Genomic DNA, 16,876 nt, shown 5'->3' on the forward strand with positions numbered 1-16,876 from the left:
TGTGTTCAGGAAAACTGGTATTTCTTGTTAATTTGTAACAAATTTACAATCCAGCATATTGTGCATGTCTCTTGTAAAAAGAGATACTTAAGGCCACCAGTGGCTTTTCAGTGTTTCAGCAGTTGACATCATACTGAAAGCACAGATTAGTCTTCTGGAGAGAAACCACTGTAGTTGATATTAAACCCTCAAAACACTGTAGTGTATTTATATGAGCTGTCTGCCTTTTTCACCTCCTAGCTAACAGTGCTAGCAGTTACTCAAACAAACCATCCTTGTTCTTTTTTTCCTATCGTTTTTGCCCTCTTCCTTTTAACCTTGAAGCTTTGTGTTAGGGTTTTTTTTGTCTATTTGGAAGGCTGACAGCCTGAGCTGTTGTTGTCAGAGACTTTGGTCTCAAATACCAGTCCAAGGTTTCATTCAATCAGTCATTCTCCCTGTGTCTCAGCATGCTCTGTATCGATGTTGGTTTGGAACCCTTCTCCCACAGTGAGCCATTGAAGTTGATGTAACCTAAGGGCAGAATAAGCAGTTATCCTGCTGCAGATTGATGGCAGAGAAAGACACACGTGCACATAGCACACAAACACACAAACAATCTGCAGGCCTGCTATTGATCCTATCATCTTATTGCTGTCAATGTAGTGCAAAAAGGTTGTGGAACAACACTTTGCTAGATGGGTCAATCAAACAGGCCCGACTGGGTTAAACAGCACCACGTAAAACTGCTGTAAGTAATACTCCAGGTGTTGGGATGATAGTATCTTGTCACGTCAGCGCTGACATGTTCTCTTTTCCTTTGTATGAATTGACGGATATGGAGTAATATACTCTCCATATTTTACCTCTTGCACTAGCTTTTGTGTAGCCTTAAAATGTTGCTCTTTTTTCACTTTTTTGTTGTTAGTGTTGTAAGATAAGGAAAGTTGGGAGGTGTGTTGATATAGCTTGCCTCCCTAGTCACAATGCGCATAATGTTTTGAGTAATCTGAATTATGGTACCCAGAGTTTTCATTCATTTTTTTCTCCTACAGAAAAGCGTGATCACAAGGCAGTGGCAAGAAAATACGTTTTCTTTTTTTTATTAGATTATTGACTTTGCTGCATGTTACAACTTGAAGCATATAAAGTGTGAAAATATAAATTATTCTGTTTCTTTTGTTAAGGTAAGGCTTTCAATTCAACAAATAACGTTTCCCCCTGAATATAGCATAAACACTTGGTGAGAGATACAGATAGCACCACTGTGGGAAGTCATAAAAGGGCCAGTGGTTCATTACCAGGCTAATGGAAGGGTTAGAGAAGGGCTTTGTCTTATGAGCTTTGCTCGCTCTCTGCTAACTAAACCTCCTCTAGAGATGTGGGCGGCGCTCTAAAGATTTCTCTATCAACATGCGTTTCTCTTCGTTTATTCCTAGGTTTCACTTGGAAGTATCCAGTTACAGTTTTGTACAAAAGAATAAAATTATTGCATGTATTTTTTTTTTATATAAAAAGAGTCTGAAATGACCACAATTCTTCCCCTAAGAAAAAAACCTCCCAGATGCTGCACACTTGTCAGTAAGAGTAGACTGTACACAGGGCTGTTTAAAGTGCACCGATCTGAGAATATTTCACACTGAATCACACGGCGAATGGTTCAAGACAAATGCATGTATTATTACACCCTTAGCACTCATTGCACAAACATATTTGAGCTTACGCTTGCATAAACTTAATTTGGCATCAGTTACTGTGCGTGTAATGGATCCTTCTCAGGTTCCCCCCAGTGTACACATGTACATGAGTGGGAACAGTGCTGAGGGGAGAAGGGGTATGACACAGAAAGGGAGAGTGAAAGCTGCAGATGGAGAGAAAGATAAGAACTTGTAAGTACACCTCTTTCTATTATCCAGCTGAAGGAGTCATTGTTATCACTTTTTCATCTGCTCAATTGGGGCAAGGCAGTGTTTCAACCTGCGATGTGCGCGCATGTCTGTTTGTGTTGGGATTTTAAATGTGCATAATTATTTGGGAGGCCTGGTGGCATTTTCATTGTATCACTTTGATGCTGTACCCACAGCAGGCAGGTGATTAGAATAGCACTGTGATTCTTCTAGCTTTGATCACAATATCTGGATGTTTATTTTAGGAGGGATGTGTCAGAGAATGGCTTAATTCTGCTTTCCTCTTGCAGACAACAGTACTCAGTCCAAAGCTGAACTGGTTTCCTTGCTGTCTTTTTCAGTATGTTTCCTCCACTCGCTTAATTCCTCTCTTCTGTTTAGTCATTTGATTTTCATCCAGAGACTGCTAGTAGGGATCATCTGAGGACATTACCCATGCAGACAGAGTAATAGGACTCCTGGATTGGGCCCCGTTTCCCTCCACTAGGGGATCTTGGGCCAGACGCTCATGTTACAAAATTGACATCATCTTTATTGCCCCCACCTCGTACACTCGTGTTTTATCCACCCATTAATTCTTCTCCAAAAAGGAGAGATTTACATGAACATATGAAAAGCTTTAGAAGTGCCATGACTGGATTTTTTTAAGGTGAATATTTGAAAAAATATAATAAAAGTACATTTGTTGTATTATGAATGAATTTACTTGCAATTTATACAAAGTTATGTGTCACCTTATCCACTGAATTACTGAAAAGTCTACTCGACAGTCTTTTTAGAGTAACTTGTTTGTTATTTAATAAAAGAAAGTGTTGTCAAAATTGTCAAAATATTGTCAGCAACGTTGGCAAGTGGTAATTGTTCCACCAGGAAAGGATATGTAGAACAAATCTCTGTTAAAATTCTGAAGCACCATTTAATTAGACTCCAGACATAATCAAACATTAGTAGCTAATTAGCAGCCAAGTTCTGTCAATAGCTACTGCAGCAAGATCACAACAAGTCATTTGAACATGGTTTACTGATGCCAGTGTTAAAAATATTTCTGTACACTCTTTGTTTGTTTTAATTTGTTCATACTGAGACATGTATGCCCTGTGTCAGATTGCCAGCCTGGGGTGTGCCCTATAGTAGCTGGGATAGGGTTCTTTTGCTAGTTATCAATATAGAAATTCACATTAACTACTAAGATTTGATTTGGCAACCAACTGAGTTAAGTCTACTTACTGCAAAGAGATGCGTCATAGACAAGTTGCACACACTGGTGCAGACTGATATATATATTTAATAAATGCCAGTAATTTGCAAACTTTAGCCAATCTGTCTGAGAACGACTGCAGTCAATAGGAGACAAACTGTGATTGTTGGGTAACAGGTGACCTGTGCAGATACCCTGCAATCAAAAGTGGCTGTCCAGGCATTGAGGATATTGCATGATCAATGTCAGACAGTCGCCATAACTACATTTTTAAAGCTAATTATTTTTTTTATAGCTCCAAAGTGGTTGCATTGGTATTTTTCCTCCAGTGTGACTGAGCCATTATACAGACCTGTAAAAACGTATGTGCATCCAACAGAAGTGGTTGCTTTAGCCTTTTAAAATGACACATAAAATTCACAGCATAAATAATTTATTCTAAATAAATTATGCATCTAATTAGACATTAGATGCATGTAAAATTTAAGTACACACATGGTTCTACGGCACTTTTTAACAGCAAGAACTAAAATGAGGGTTCTAGGTGTAAGTTTGAGCCAATAAAAAGCATACCCCGACACCTAAGATATGACAGAGTTAGGAGTTCGCCTTGTAATCGGAAGGTTGCCGGTTCGAGCCCCGGCTTGGACAGTCTCGGTCGTTGTGTCCTTGGGCAAGACACTTCACCCGTTGCCTACTGGTGGTGGTCAGAGGGCCCGGTGGCGCCAGTGTCCGGCAGCCTCGCCTCTGTCAGTGCGCCCCAGGGTGGCTGTGGCTACAATGTAGCTTGCCATCACCAGTGTGTGAATGTGTGTGTGAATGGGTGGATGACTGGATGTGTAAAGCGCTTTGGGGTCCTTAGGGACTAGTAAAGCGCTATATAAATACAGGCCATTTACATGTTATACCTGTCACATTTAAAATTTTGTCATCTAGGGTCGGCTGTTTTTGTTCCCGTTTTCTTGTTGAAGATAGCGGTGTCATCCTGCCATAATCAGAAGATAGAAATGTTTTAGAATAAATGCAATACAAGAAATCTGCACCACAAAAATGAACTCCTGTCACTGTCTGTGTCAAAGTGCATGTAAAATCAAAAAGGGACAGCACAAATTTGACCTGGATGGGAGGAGTGCCGGCTCATAAAATAAAAAATTATATAAAATAGCAGGGACCGAGTAAATTTATTAATGTGATGTTAGGTTTATAAATAATTCCAAAACAATTTATCATTGACATGAACCAGGTGTGTGAGTTGGCAATGAGTTATGGCCAAAAATGGCAGTTAATTGCGTTCATCCCCAGAAAAGTATTAACAGCACAGGAGCAAAATATAGCTATGAATCCTGGAAAAATGTATGCTCAAAGATTACAAAGGCAAATGCTTTGTGGGGGGTGGGGGGGATAAAACTTTTCAATTATTCATAGTTCTTCATTGGCATCACATTTTACCTTTCCACTATCATATTCAGTGGAGTGTGACAAATGATTTAAGCTCATGAAACACACTGTAGGGGGAGAGAGTAGCAAAAACTAAACAAAACAAACAAACACACACTCACAACGGACAGTTGAAATCCTAGGGGGGCAAAAAGCAGCTCCAGCTGTCTGTGTAGTTGATGCTCTTCTCCTTGTCCTTTTTTTTTTTTTTTGCTTATTTAGTTGAAAGTTGAAAGTTGAAAGATGTTTTTCACAGGGAGGAAGAGATTATGGTAATACATTTGTTTTATGTTGTCTCTAGGAACCTTTAAAATCAAAAATGTAGCTTAAACTGCAGCTGACATTAACAGTGACAGACTCGGGGCTGCTCGAGGCTTGTGGTTGTTGAAAAAAAGGGGGGAAAAAAGCTCTTTTCACTTAAAAACCCCCCACATACACTCACTGGTCCTCGTTTTGTTTCACAGAAAAGTAAAATTCCACATCTCAGATCAATAGAAGTGTGTGTAAAGTGAATGTAAGGAGTGTATGTTGATAGCGAGTGTATACCTCTCTATGAAAGACCCTTATGACAGTATCTCCATAGTAACACGGTTAAGATCATTTGAAGTAAAGAGGACTGGTGGTGAGGACTTCTTCAGTTATTATTATTCTTTTTTACTTTGGGACAGTTTTTGCTCTTTCAGCCATTTACCAAAGCAGACATGTAAATTAAGGCTTTAAGTACATGTTCTAGGGGTGTTACAAAACAGCCCTAGTTTATTACTTAATTATTTGTTGAGAATCATTTGCAGGCTATGACTATTAATTTGTGGAACCCCTGGACACAAAAGAAGGCTCTTTTGGGATGTTGTGCCAGGCCTTTACTCCAACTGTGAGCTTTTGTTTGTTCTTGGCTCTTTGTGCTTTTAGTTTTCAGCAAGTGACGTTCTGGTTGATTACATCCTGAGATCAGATGACTGACGTAGCCAATGATTTGGAATTTTTCTGATTTTAAAGTGTCCCGGATTAGTTTGATTGTATGTTTTGGGTTGTTGTCCATCTTCTTCGCGAAATGCTGTCGAAACAACCTTACTGACTGAATCTGAAAGCACAACTCTATGAACTTCAGAGCTGTAAACAGTAAACTGTGTCAATATTTTGCATCGAGATGTACCTGTAATTACACACAGGTGCATATAACTTACAGCCCTTAACGCCTGAGGGCAAAAACAAGAGATTGCTCTTAGACATCTTCAGTAGACCTAACTGCAACATGGACGACATGAAAGGATGAAAGGCATAAAAAGAAGGTGAGGCAATTGTTAAGACTCCTTAAAAATTGATTATTCACCTGCCAAAATAAAAGTTCTTCATTCCACTTGAAGTAATACATCAAATGTCTGCTGGAAAAGCACCTGTGTCAATTTTTAATGGTTGCCCCTTTTCCTGTGACTGTGCCAAATGAGTCATCGTCTCAAAGTCAAAAGTTTAAATTTTACTTACAGTCACCTATTTAACCAGCTGAAATGACTGAGAAGCTGGGTGTGGATGCGATTTCTCAGATGCTTTTTTAAGAACTGCACTAAATAGAATAGAATAGAATAGAATAGAATTCAACTTTATTGTCATTGCACATGCACAGGTACAGGGCAACGAAATGCAGTTTGCATCCATCCAGAAGTGCTTTAGTGATATAGATATATTACAATATATATTAGCAATAATATAGATATGTGAGTATATTACAGAAATGGGTCTATTATGGTATGTTATAATGTACACGGTATGAAGTATGTTGTGAATATTCTATAACTAGAAGTATGTACAGGCTGTAGTGAGTACAAGCTATGTACAGGATATGAACAGGATATAAATATGAAAAACTATACAGAATATGAAATAAATAACTTTACAGAATCTGGGATATACAGCTATACAGAAATGGGGTGTGGACAAATCCTTGACAGTGGTGCTGGATTCTATGCCTCGAAGATGACGATTGTCCTTTTTATGTATTTATTTATTTATTTATATTGCACAAAGTGAAATATGCATAGTGTTTCCTGAGATCCCTGAGTGCCTTTTCCTGTTTGAGAACTGGAAGTTCATTGCGCCTTTTTTTTTTTTTTTTTTTGGTGCAAGATCTAACTGCCATTTCTTCTCCTGGAGTGTACTTATACATACATGGAAGCATTAGCTGCCGTAGCTGCACTCGTCTTGCCACAGCCTGTTGTGCTCTCATAAGTCTTAACTACGAACTTGCGTTAAATGTCCACGTGCGCAGTACGTAAAAGACACTAGGCAATTTTGTCTTTAATATCTTTCAGTGTTTTGTGGAAATTTGCCCTACAATTTAACTTATATACACTGTTGGGCAAGTCTTGACAGAAAAAAATGGCTTTTTTGCTTTTACAGCTTGAGCTCTAGTGCAATGGATTCAAAATCCTGTGGTGAGCTGTCATCTGTTTTGTTTTTTCAGTCTCAATATGACAAAGGAAAGAACTATGTGATAATTCATTAAGAAATGAAGGGTGCGTTCTTTATTTTTATTGGTAATATCAAGTGGTTTTGACAACACAATGTAATAGAACATGGGAATTATTTTTAACACATGATTCATTGCTTGTATTTTTTAATCACATGATAAATGTGGAATCCTCAAAACCAGATCCCATCATCTGATCATATCTGGATACTTGCGAGACTTGCGAGATCTTGCCAGGCAAACTTTGATTTATTAGTTTGGCACACGGGGTGCCAGTTGTTCTACCTAAGTGTTGGATAATTGTCTCAGTCCTTATGAGGAATGAAATTGTGTGCTTTGGGGAAAGTAGCCCACTGTTTTTTGTTCAGAAGAACATTGGATGGTGTGTCCTCTGTCTTTAAAATGAGGTGCAGGTCCAAGCATGTCCTGTGTTTTCTGGGTGGTTCAGCTGCAGAAATTCTAGTACCATTTACCTGAGTAGCTTCCCTTCCATCAGACTGGGAGGTTTTGTCTTTTACATTAATTGCCACTTGTTAGAAATATAATTCACTGCATAGATCACCTGCAAAAATATAGTATAGTAGAATTCTTGCGCTGTGCTGAACTGAGACAAGATCACAAATTAGTGAAATAATGTGAATAAAATAATTTAAAAAGCATTTAACGTGTATATTTCTCAGCCATCTAATATAATCTAACCCTATACTGACACTGGGAGGCAGAGCTTGTTGTTCTTGTTGTCTATGAAGATAGTTATTTATGACTTTGCCTTTATTTCATGCTTTTAAGACGAGTTTCCATTCCCATAGTTGTTCCCAATGTTTGCTATTTTATCCATTCTGTTGATGAAATGAGAAAATAGAAAAGTGAATTTGACCTTTACAGAGCACTGGAATAATTAAACGTGAAACTCCTTCGAGTTCAGAAAAGCAGAGATTCTGTAGCTCAGCCCGGGTGTCAGTTTCAGAGAAGACTGTGAGGGAGGTCTTTGACTTACATATTTGGGGTTCTAAAGTCGCTGCTACTTAAATCTCAATACCTCAGGCCAACCTGATTAGGCCACCTCTGTCTTGTTTCCTTCCACTTCCTTTTATTAGCTAATAGGCTTAGCTCTCTCAAGGGGCCTCAGACATATTAGATCAGCACACCAACCTGTGCTCTGTCCATCTCTGCCTCATTTTCTGTTCTCACTCTCTTCTCCCTCTCTTTCTTTCTTTCTTTTGGTTTTTTCTCTCTGTTTTTGTGCCTCTTTGACTGTTTCATGTGTGTGTGGTGTGTGAAAAACAGATAAATACAAAGCTTCTGTTTCAGACTATGTCTTTCTAAAATGTTAGGGAAATTTAGTGCATTTTCCTTTTGTTTAGATTTCACCAAACGTCCCAACTTTTTGGGGAAACAATGTTGTATTCATTGCACTTGAAGTGAGTAAATTATTCATGTTCTGTCTTTATTCCATTTGTGGACCTGGTTGGTCTCTTTTCCCCCATGGGGTAGAAACACACTTGAAATGGCCGGCAAATTTTACTACTGCTTTGCTGATGCTTGTTGTGGACTCATAAAAACAGACATCATCCTCGGCTAATCACTTGCAATATAAACACATTTCCACTGGGACTGACCATCATCTGCAAAATGAAGCTTATCATTTAGATTTTCATGTGTGCCAAGTCTCAGGCTGACAAATCCAATTATGAGGACTGCTTTGACAGTGTCAGAGTGCATCTACCTCGAACTAACTGTAAAATTAAAGAGATAAAATATGTTCAGATTCTGAACCCTGAGCCTCTTGACAGAGTTGCTATGAAAGAAAAAAATTCTGTCTATATGGTTGCTTTTTTAACATCAAAGTCATGGCTGTGTTCTATTTATTTTACCCTGGCTCATTTACAGCTTCCTTTCAAAGAAATACTGAGAGAAGGACACAACTGCCTGGCATTGTAATACCTCTGATCCAGTAACTGCTGTTGTACACTCATTAAATTAGAATATATTCAACCGACTAGCATTTTTGGTGCTGGCTATCAGTGATAGCAATGTTTAAACCTCCATTCAAGTCTCATACACGCATAATTTCAATCCTACAATTAAAAAGCAAATACTGAAACAATAAAAAAATAATAATAATGCAGTTTAATATTCAGTTACAGCTCTACTTGTTTCATATTACTGTCTCAATTCTGCTAAGATAGTTATTATTTTAAAAACTGGACAAAACAAAAGGTTTCCTGGAAAACTCTCAATCCAATAAAGATCAAGATAAAGATCTAAAGACCAATAAAAATGAAAGATGATAGATAGGCAGATGGTTTGCTTTGAATAAAAAAATGGATTGAATTTGGACTGATAGGAATAACATAACAATAGAGAAGCTTAAAATACTCTCTTTTTGTTGCCCTTTTTGGTTTTAATGAAGATTTTTATTTCCCAAGCAAAAAAAAAGGAAAAGAAAAAACCAAATTGCCCAAACTCCAGGGCTGTGTCACACGTCCTGTGACTGTATCAAATCATAATTCAACTAGTTTAAGTATGTCAGGTAAATTACCAAGATTCCTACATTGAATAAGAAATGCAAAGGAGGAGGTGGTCCTAGCCAATAACATGGACATTCTCGCTTTTATCTGCCAGGCATCAAGGTTGATGCCTGACTTTTTCAACAAATTTCACTAACACAAAACAAGGTTGTTTTGTGTTAGTGAAATTTGTTGAAAAAGTCAGTTATCTTTTTGTTTTTCTTTACAGTCAAGCTTTAGCTGGTTTTTGGCTAACTGTCCTCAATTTCCTATATAATTTCGTTAAAGCTGCATACCCAATTACTGCACATCTGAAATGGAAACAAGAACGAGAAAGAAAAAGAAAATGTATTTCCCAAGAGTTGAAAAAGAAATCCCATACAAGCTCATATATACAAATAATATCTAAGGTATTTTGCCTAAATTTATAGGTCTATGGGAAGGAATACAAGATCATTTGAGGTTTATGTGATTACATTGCATTTTGTTGGTTGCCAGTGGTGACTACTTCAAATATCCAACAGAGTATTAAAGCAATAATATAAAAAGCAACAACATGAAAATTAAACTCCTTTCCTGATAGCAGTATCTGCTGCTTCTCAACTATTAATCTATTTTGTAGACTTCATTGTGTTTTTGAATGGTTTTGTAGGATATAAATGTTTACTGTCTGCCAGCAGTCAGAATCGTGTTCACCAGGGGGGGGAATCTAGGTTTAAAGATTTAGGGGTGCTCAGCTCCCAGTCAGAATGTCATGCATACATTGCCTTGCAATTAATATTAAAGGAATGTGCTACTTCTAGTTAACTCTATTCACGTTTGTAAGCATCATTTCAGTTGGGTACATATTATAATGTTACCTTCAAAATCAATTTCGATAGTTGGATGAACTATTGCAGTGTTTAAAATGAATTCAGAATAATTAATCCCAGATTTTAATTAGTGCTGTCAAGAGATTAAAAAAAATAGAGATTAATTAATTATGATTTTTAATTAAGATAAGATAAGATAGAACTTTATTAATTGATCTAATTAATCTCTTTTTTAATCTCACCTAAAAATAGCTGAGGAAAGCCCTCAACTTATTGTGGCAGACCAAAAGACTGATATAACAAAGAAAGTGACTTTATAAAGTCATTTATTGTTTAACAAACGTTAAACAGATGCAACCATTTACATACTGTTGTATTCTTTTGTAAAATAAGTGGAAAAATAAATACAAATAAAATCAAATAAATTAAGTGCTGCAAGTTAGCACATCAGAGTTGCTCTTTTCTGAGCAATACAGCACTGAAATTCCTCTGCTTCAGATAATGAAAAATAAAACTGACATTGCAGTGCTGCAAGTTAGCACATCAAAGTATTCTTCCATCACAAAAAAAAGTGCTGAACATCAAGCAATCTATTCTAGTAGGCTACAAATGACACAGCAGCTATGCTGACCACATGTGTCTCATTTCTTCTTCCTCAGCCAGTCGCTAAGACACACCAGCCTGGTAACATTTTCTGGAAGCAAGGCTGCCCTTTTCTTTTGCACTATGTGGCCTGCAAGGCTAAAGAGTCTCTCACAGGGTACAGAGGTAGCTGGGGAGGCCAGGTACTTTTGTGCTAGGACTGACAGCTTTTCATAGACTCCTGAGTGAGCATACCACCACTGCAGGGGACAGTCATCAATACTGATGCTGGGTTCTGCTCTGTAGCGCTGCAGCTCTCCAGACTCAATTCCATCTTCTGAGTCAGAGTCAGACCCCAGAAGGAGTTCGCTCCTCCTCTTCTTCTGAGCTGGTCCATCATCCTCTGTGGAGGGCTGGAGACTATCTGCTCTTCTGGGCTCTGCTGCCTGGAGCATATTCTCCAGAATGGTCCACACCTGAATGAATGAATGAATGAATGAATGAATGAATGATTGTGATTAAAACTAAGTGCTTTTTATTTTATTTTATTTAATCTTGTAAAGAACTTTGTGTTCCATATAATAAATAAAAATTTGATTTGATAATGAATTGGACTCATTAGTCCAGCTTAACCTTATTGTCCTACCTGTTCCCTCTTTTCTCTTGGAAGACATTTCAAATCCTTAAACCGTGGATCCAATGCTGTGGCCACCTTGAACCATATCTCATTGCCATTAGCTCGTCGTGCTGCCAGATCCTTCTGGAAGGCATTCTTGAACTTCACCACGTAGGCAGGATCATCATCAGTAATGTCCATGACACGGTACAGATGGCGAAAAGCAGGCAGCACTACAGAGCAAGAGACGTAGGCCTCACCACCCAGCAGCTCTGTCACATACCTGCAGAGGTGGAGAGGTTTGCTAAATAAACCTAGCTGGATTCATTTAAATCAAAGTGTAACTGATTTCCAATTTAATTGTCCTTAAAAGTTCCTTGTTATGTTCATTAATTTTGATTTTACACATGTAACAGTAGTTTATATAATTAAAATGGGAAGGTGTTTATTTGAACTTACTTGCATGGTTCAAGCAGGAGCTCCAGCCTCTGCAGTTTCGCCCACTCAGCTTCGGTTGGCAAGACCAACCTGTGGTTCTGTTGGTCCAACGTAGCCTGGACAGCCTCTCGGTTACATAGGAGGCGTGAGACCATTGGGAGAGTCGAGTTCCACCTGGTGGGTACATCCTGTATAAGTTGATCGCTCTTCTTTCCGAGTGCTACTTGTTGTTGGTTAAGTTCTGTGGTACTCGCAGGGCTTTGTTTAAAATGACCAACAATCTTGCGGCACTTTGCCAGTACACCGACAAAACCACTGCTATCGAGACATACCGTGATGGTCCTCTGGAGAATGTGAGCATTGCAGGCGATGTGCTCATATGGAAGTGCTCTCATAGCAGCCAGCATGTTTGCTGCGCTGTCTGTGCCAATGGTGGATATCTTGTTTTCAATACCCCAGTCATTTGCTACCTTGAGGAACTGTTCGGCGCATTTATCAGCAAAGTGCCTGGTTTCTGTTCTCATGACGGTCAGTGCAAATGAGTTGAGGTTCCACTCACTATCAATAAAGTGTCCAGTCACCCCAAAATAGCTGTGGTTGCCAGCTGAGGTCCAGTGATCTCCGGTTATAGCAACACAGTTGGGAGAATTTTCGGCAAAAGATTAACAAGTTAACATAGCTGGACTAGTCATCGGACATTTGCACGTGGGCTGGTGACTTATTTATGAGAGGTGGTGGATTGGCCAGATGCTGGCCGATGTGTAAAAATAACTCAGTTGTTTGGTGGTGGCTATGGCGGAGCTTCCACAGAGGCAACAGGTGGATGAGGGAAGGTGAGGCAGGAGCAGAGACCCGAAGCGGCCGCCGGTCCGAGTGTCAGGTGAACTCAACTTCAGGTAAGAAGTTATGACCTGCAGTCTATCTGGGTCAGATATAAACCAAGTTTAGGTGCAGTTTATTTTCGTTGTGCTGACTTTTTACAGTCAGTTACAATACCTCATACTGCGTGAGCTAGCATGACGAGTTTATACAGCTGTTCGCTATGATGTTACTGATAGTGAACTTTATTTTATTCATAAGGTTAGTTAGTAGAGTTGCCAACAGCTCCTTAAAAAATGGAATGGTCCCTCATTCAGAGAAAATATTATGCATTTTGTATTGAGCTGAGAAGAGACACAGTTTGTCCCGTACTTCAGCTAGGATGGAAAAAGACACAAAGCTGGAGTTATTCTGTCTTTACAGCTGCCTCTTCTATTGCTACTTCAATCATGAAACTGATCAATGATCAGCTGATCATCTCTCTTGGTTGTTTATCGCCCACTTTGCGCCAGAAAGAGGAAACCAGCGGATGTCGCGCTAAACAACAGCAACACGTTTAAGCTTGATCAGCTGTTGTTAGAATTTATTTAATATTAATTTCTACTATCAGCTGATGTTTGCTGGAGCCACAGCTGTAAAGCTGCTGGTCATGATGTCGGTTTGGATATGTGGTGAGAGGGAAACGTGAAGATGAAACCAGGAGATGTCCTTACTGAACCATCAGAGCTGTGATGGAGAAACAGGTTTACCTTTTAGGTGACATGAATGAGTTGAAGGGAAGTTATGAACTGTTTCTGAGAGACAAATAACACCAGGATCCTTTTTTACGTAGCTGACAACTGGTAACTGTGCAGGGGCGGGTCTAGCAAAGTGTTTCCAGGGGGGCAGGTAGGGCATTAACAGGGAGAGGGGGGCAAAAAGAAATACTTTTCTTTTTTATTCTCATGTAAAATATTTAGCTTTTATTAAATAATTATCTGAATCTTGCGAACAATGTTTTTATCAGTTTTTAAAATGTATAGAAATCATACATATACCAAAAAGACAGTATACATCACTGTCACAACAGCATTTGTTTTCATTCAAAGGCTTTATGGCTTTAATACCTGGTGGGCCGGTCTGTAGTGAAAATGCCCAATTTTTTTGTCCCAGTCCAGCCCTGCAGGTTAATACTGGCAGTGTCACCATGCCAGCTGACTGTATTTCATCATCAGCCAGTGTTGTTCTTGATCAATATTACCAAAGTTTACCATAAGGCAGCATATAAAGTATTTACTTGCTTTCAGGTTTTATTCAAATTTTAGTCTTTTTATTTGTTTCCCCACTTTTTTCCTGTTTCAAAATCAAACACCAGTTTGTGAGAAGATTATCTTCTTTTTTTTTAACAGGCATTGGTTTTGCATTGGCATTGGCTAATTTGCCAATTGTATGTTAAAAATGTTCGTATTTTAATATTCAAAAATGTTTTTGCCCAAAACATATGTGCTCTACATGTCAGTAAAAATACTATGCAAATATTGATGTCCTTGACTGCTGAATAAACACTGACTGATTGTATCTCTTGTACTTTATCAATGCAGTATCTAAAAACTTTGCACTGTAGTGGTTAAAATCTCATTCTAATAAGAGTTAAAAGTGCATTCGGTTATTAGGTTTATAGGATTATTGAATTATGGTTAATGGTTGGTAGAATTGTTTTTAACATTATCTGCCAATTACATCTGCCACCCTTCTCCAAATCTGTGCCCCTACCTGGCCCCCCCAACAAAAATTTTCTAGACACGCCACTGATCTAGACACTGGGAGAAAAAAAACATCATCAGAGAATTTGGGCATAATAGAAGCTACATTCCCTTTATTTATCCATCTTTTTTTTGTTCTCTCGTTTTTGGCTGTCTTCATCCTGCTCCCTCGCTCTCTATCCTGCTTTCTCAGTCTTTGTGCTGCCACCCAAAAGTGAAATTTAACAGTGAAACAATTTGCAAACCAATAAAAAGGCATAAACTGATCTGCATTTATAACAATATTCAGAATGCTGCTGCTGCTGAACATAGACTTCCTTTAGACTTGAATCTTAAGCCGTACTGTAGCAAAGAATGAAGTGACGAATCCTACTTCCGGGCCTAAAGTAGTCTGCGTTTAATATGGCTTTTGTGTTGTTAACATGTTTAATGCTTTGTATTTTCTTCTATTTAATCTCAAAAAGCTCCTAAAACAGTCAGTGATCACTGTTGACCTCCCTCGGCTTTTATTACCGCCAATCATTTATTTAAGCTCAGTTTTTAAAACCTTACGATGTAACTACAGCCCAGCCCATGCAGCAGTATATGAATGACTAACCTCGTATTGTGGATGGATTATCTCAGTTGTTCTCCTGGCTGAAGTTTGGTCCTTTTACAGCATCCTGCCATGCGATTACATTTGTTCCTGACCACCGAGAACACTCACGTAAACTTTTATCGAGTGGAAAAAAAGTTAGCTTGTTTATATTATGATAACATAGCTGTGTCGCTAGTGGTCACATAGCACATCATTATATACCAGCTAGCCCAACTTCAGTAACCCTACAAACGTCACTGCTGTTTAGTTTTCTGTCTTCATTTATGCTGGAAGTGATAACAGAGCTGTACGTTTTAATTTGTTTCCAAAACCCCGCAGTCAGGACATGCTATATTGTATTTAGATAGAAGCTAGCGAGCTAACTTCCTGCTAACTTCTAACTCCGTTAAATGTCATAGATTCCGTTTTCATGGATGCCTGGATGTTAAACTCAGTTGTTACACCTGGTAGAGCAGAACGCTGATCATTTTATTAAAGATGAAAGACTTTAGACAGTTTTTCCACTCTCAGTAATGCCATAGTGATTGTTTGATATATGGACCTGCAGCGGAGTTTAGGCCCAGACACGGCTAGTGACGTCTGACTTAACGACCGGATAAAAATCTTTAACAAACTAAAATAATAAATTACAAAAAATATTTTGCAGACTAGTATTTTAGAAAGCTAAACTTAACTAATAATTTCTAGTGATTTAGCTACATCTAATGTTTTTGATACAAGGTAGAGAACAAATAAAAATAAGCAGACACTTTTTAAGTAACAACATCTATCAGAACAGCTTGAACTTCTGCTATATTTAAGTTAAAGTATGTTTTAAATCTGCATCACTGATTTGTGTCATGAAATTACCTCTGCATCTTCTGTCTGCTAAATAAGCTTATTTAGTCTTAATAAGAAATCACACTGCTGAGGCATCAACATCTCTGTCTGAGCGCATTGTACAATGCAAGTACAACAATACAAATTGTTGTATTTATGGGGAATAAAGGTTCTCTGTTGCTGAGGGTAAAAATTGTTAATGAAAAGCTGTGTAGCGCTAGCTTCACCCAGCTTGCTGCATCATATTTAATGATCTAAATAACTTTGTATCTACTTGTTGATTTGAACTGGATCAGTTATAGTGATTCTAAATTGTGTGATTCTAAACCCTGAAGTAGGTAAAGTGCTTAAAGTGTATAGAATAAAGCGCTGTATGAACATATGGGTCAATGTGGCTTGTAGAGCACTTTGAATGGTCAGTCGGGTTTGTCCTAATGAATTCCAAATGAAAATCCATTTGCAAACAGCTTGTCTGAAACAAAATATTACACATAAACAGGGCCGCTCAGATTGTTTTGTGAAAGTGCAATGAGATTTAATTTCTGCTGATCATAGATAACAAAAGAAACGCTTGTTGTTGTAGCCTCTGCTCTCCAAACACGAGTGAAGAAAACGCCTCGATGTCCTTTCAGTCAGAGTTTAATAAGCACTTGGAAATTATGTGAAATGAGATTTTTATGCTTATTTAGAAAACTGTGATGTGATGAACATCATTTTTGAGTCTTGAATGCATTTATGAATATATAGGACAAAGGTGGATTGAAGGAAATCAAATATTTCTTTTTTTCTTTTTTTCATTTTAAGGTTGGAATTTAACATAATTTAACATAATTTAACGTATTTGAACATAATTGAACGTTTTATTCATTAAATACAAATAAATCTAATTCTGTCAAAAATTAGTTTCTTGGTTAAAAAGCTCAATGTTTTCAAGTTTCAGAGTTTTAAAGCTATA

At 38.0% G+C, this 16,876-nt stretch overlaps 2 protein-coding genes across 7 annotated transcripts in view; one reads left to right on the forward strand and one right to left on the reverse strand.

Annotated features, from left to right (window-relative positions):
• nrxn2b (neurexin 2b) overlaps positions 1-16,876 on the forward strand; it is a 712,610-nt gene that overhangs the window by 29,175 nt on the left and 666,559 nt on the right. The gene's annotated exons all lie outside the window — the stretch shown is intronic.
• LOC146715311 (E3 SUMO-protein ligase ZBED1-like) lies at positions 10,617-12,593 on the reverse strand. Its single transcript, XM_085451717.1, has 3 exons — positions 11,965-12,593; positions 11,536-11,788; positions 10,617-11,365 (listed from the first exon to the last, which is right to left on the reverse strand). Exons 1-3 carry the CDS (start codon positions 12,465-12,467, stop codon positions 10,949-10,951), a joined length of 1,173 nt encoding a protein of 390 aa, XP_085307843.1. The 5' UTR covers positions 12,468-12,593; the 3' UTR covers positions 10,617-10,948.

Source organism: Copadichromis virginalis, linkage group LG3 (genome assembly GCF_057382275.1).
Source record: "Copadichromis virginalis isolate Kocher_CV1m ecotype Utaka linkage group LG3, C_Virginalis_male_GT1.1, whole genome shotgun sequence".
NCBI lineage: Eukaryota > Metazoa > Chordata > Actinopteri > Cichliformes > Cichlidae > Copadichromis > Copadichromis virginalis.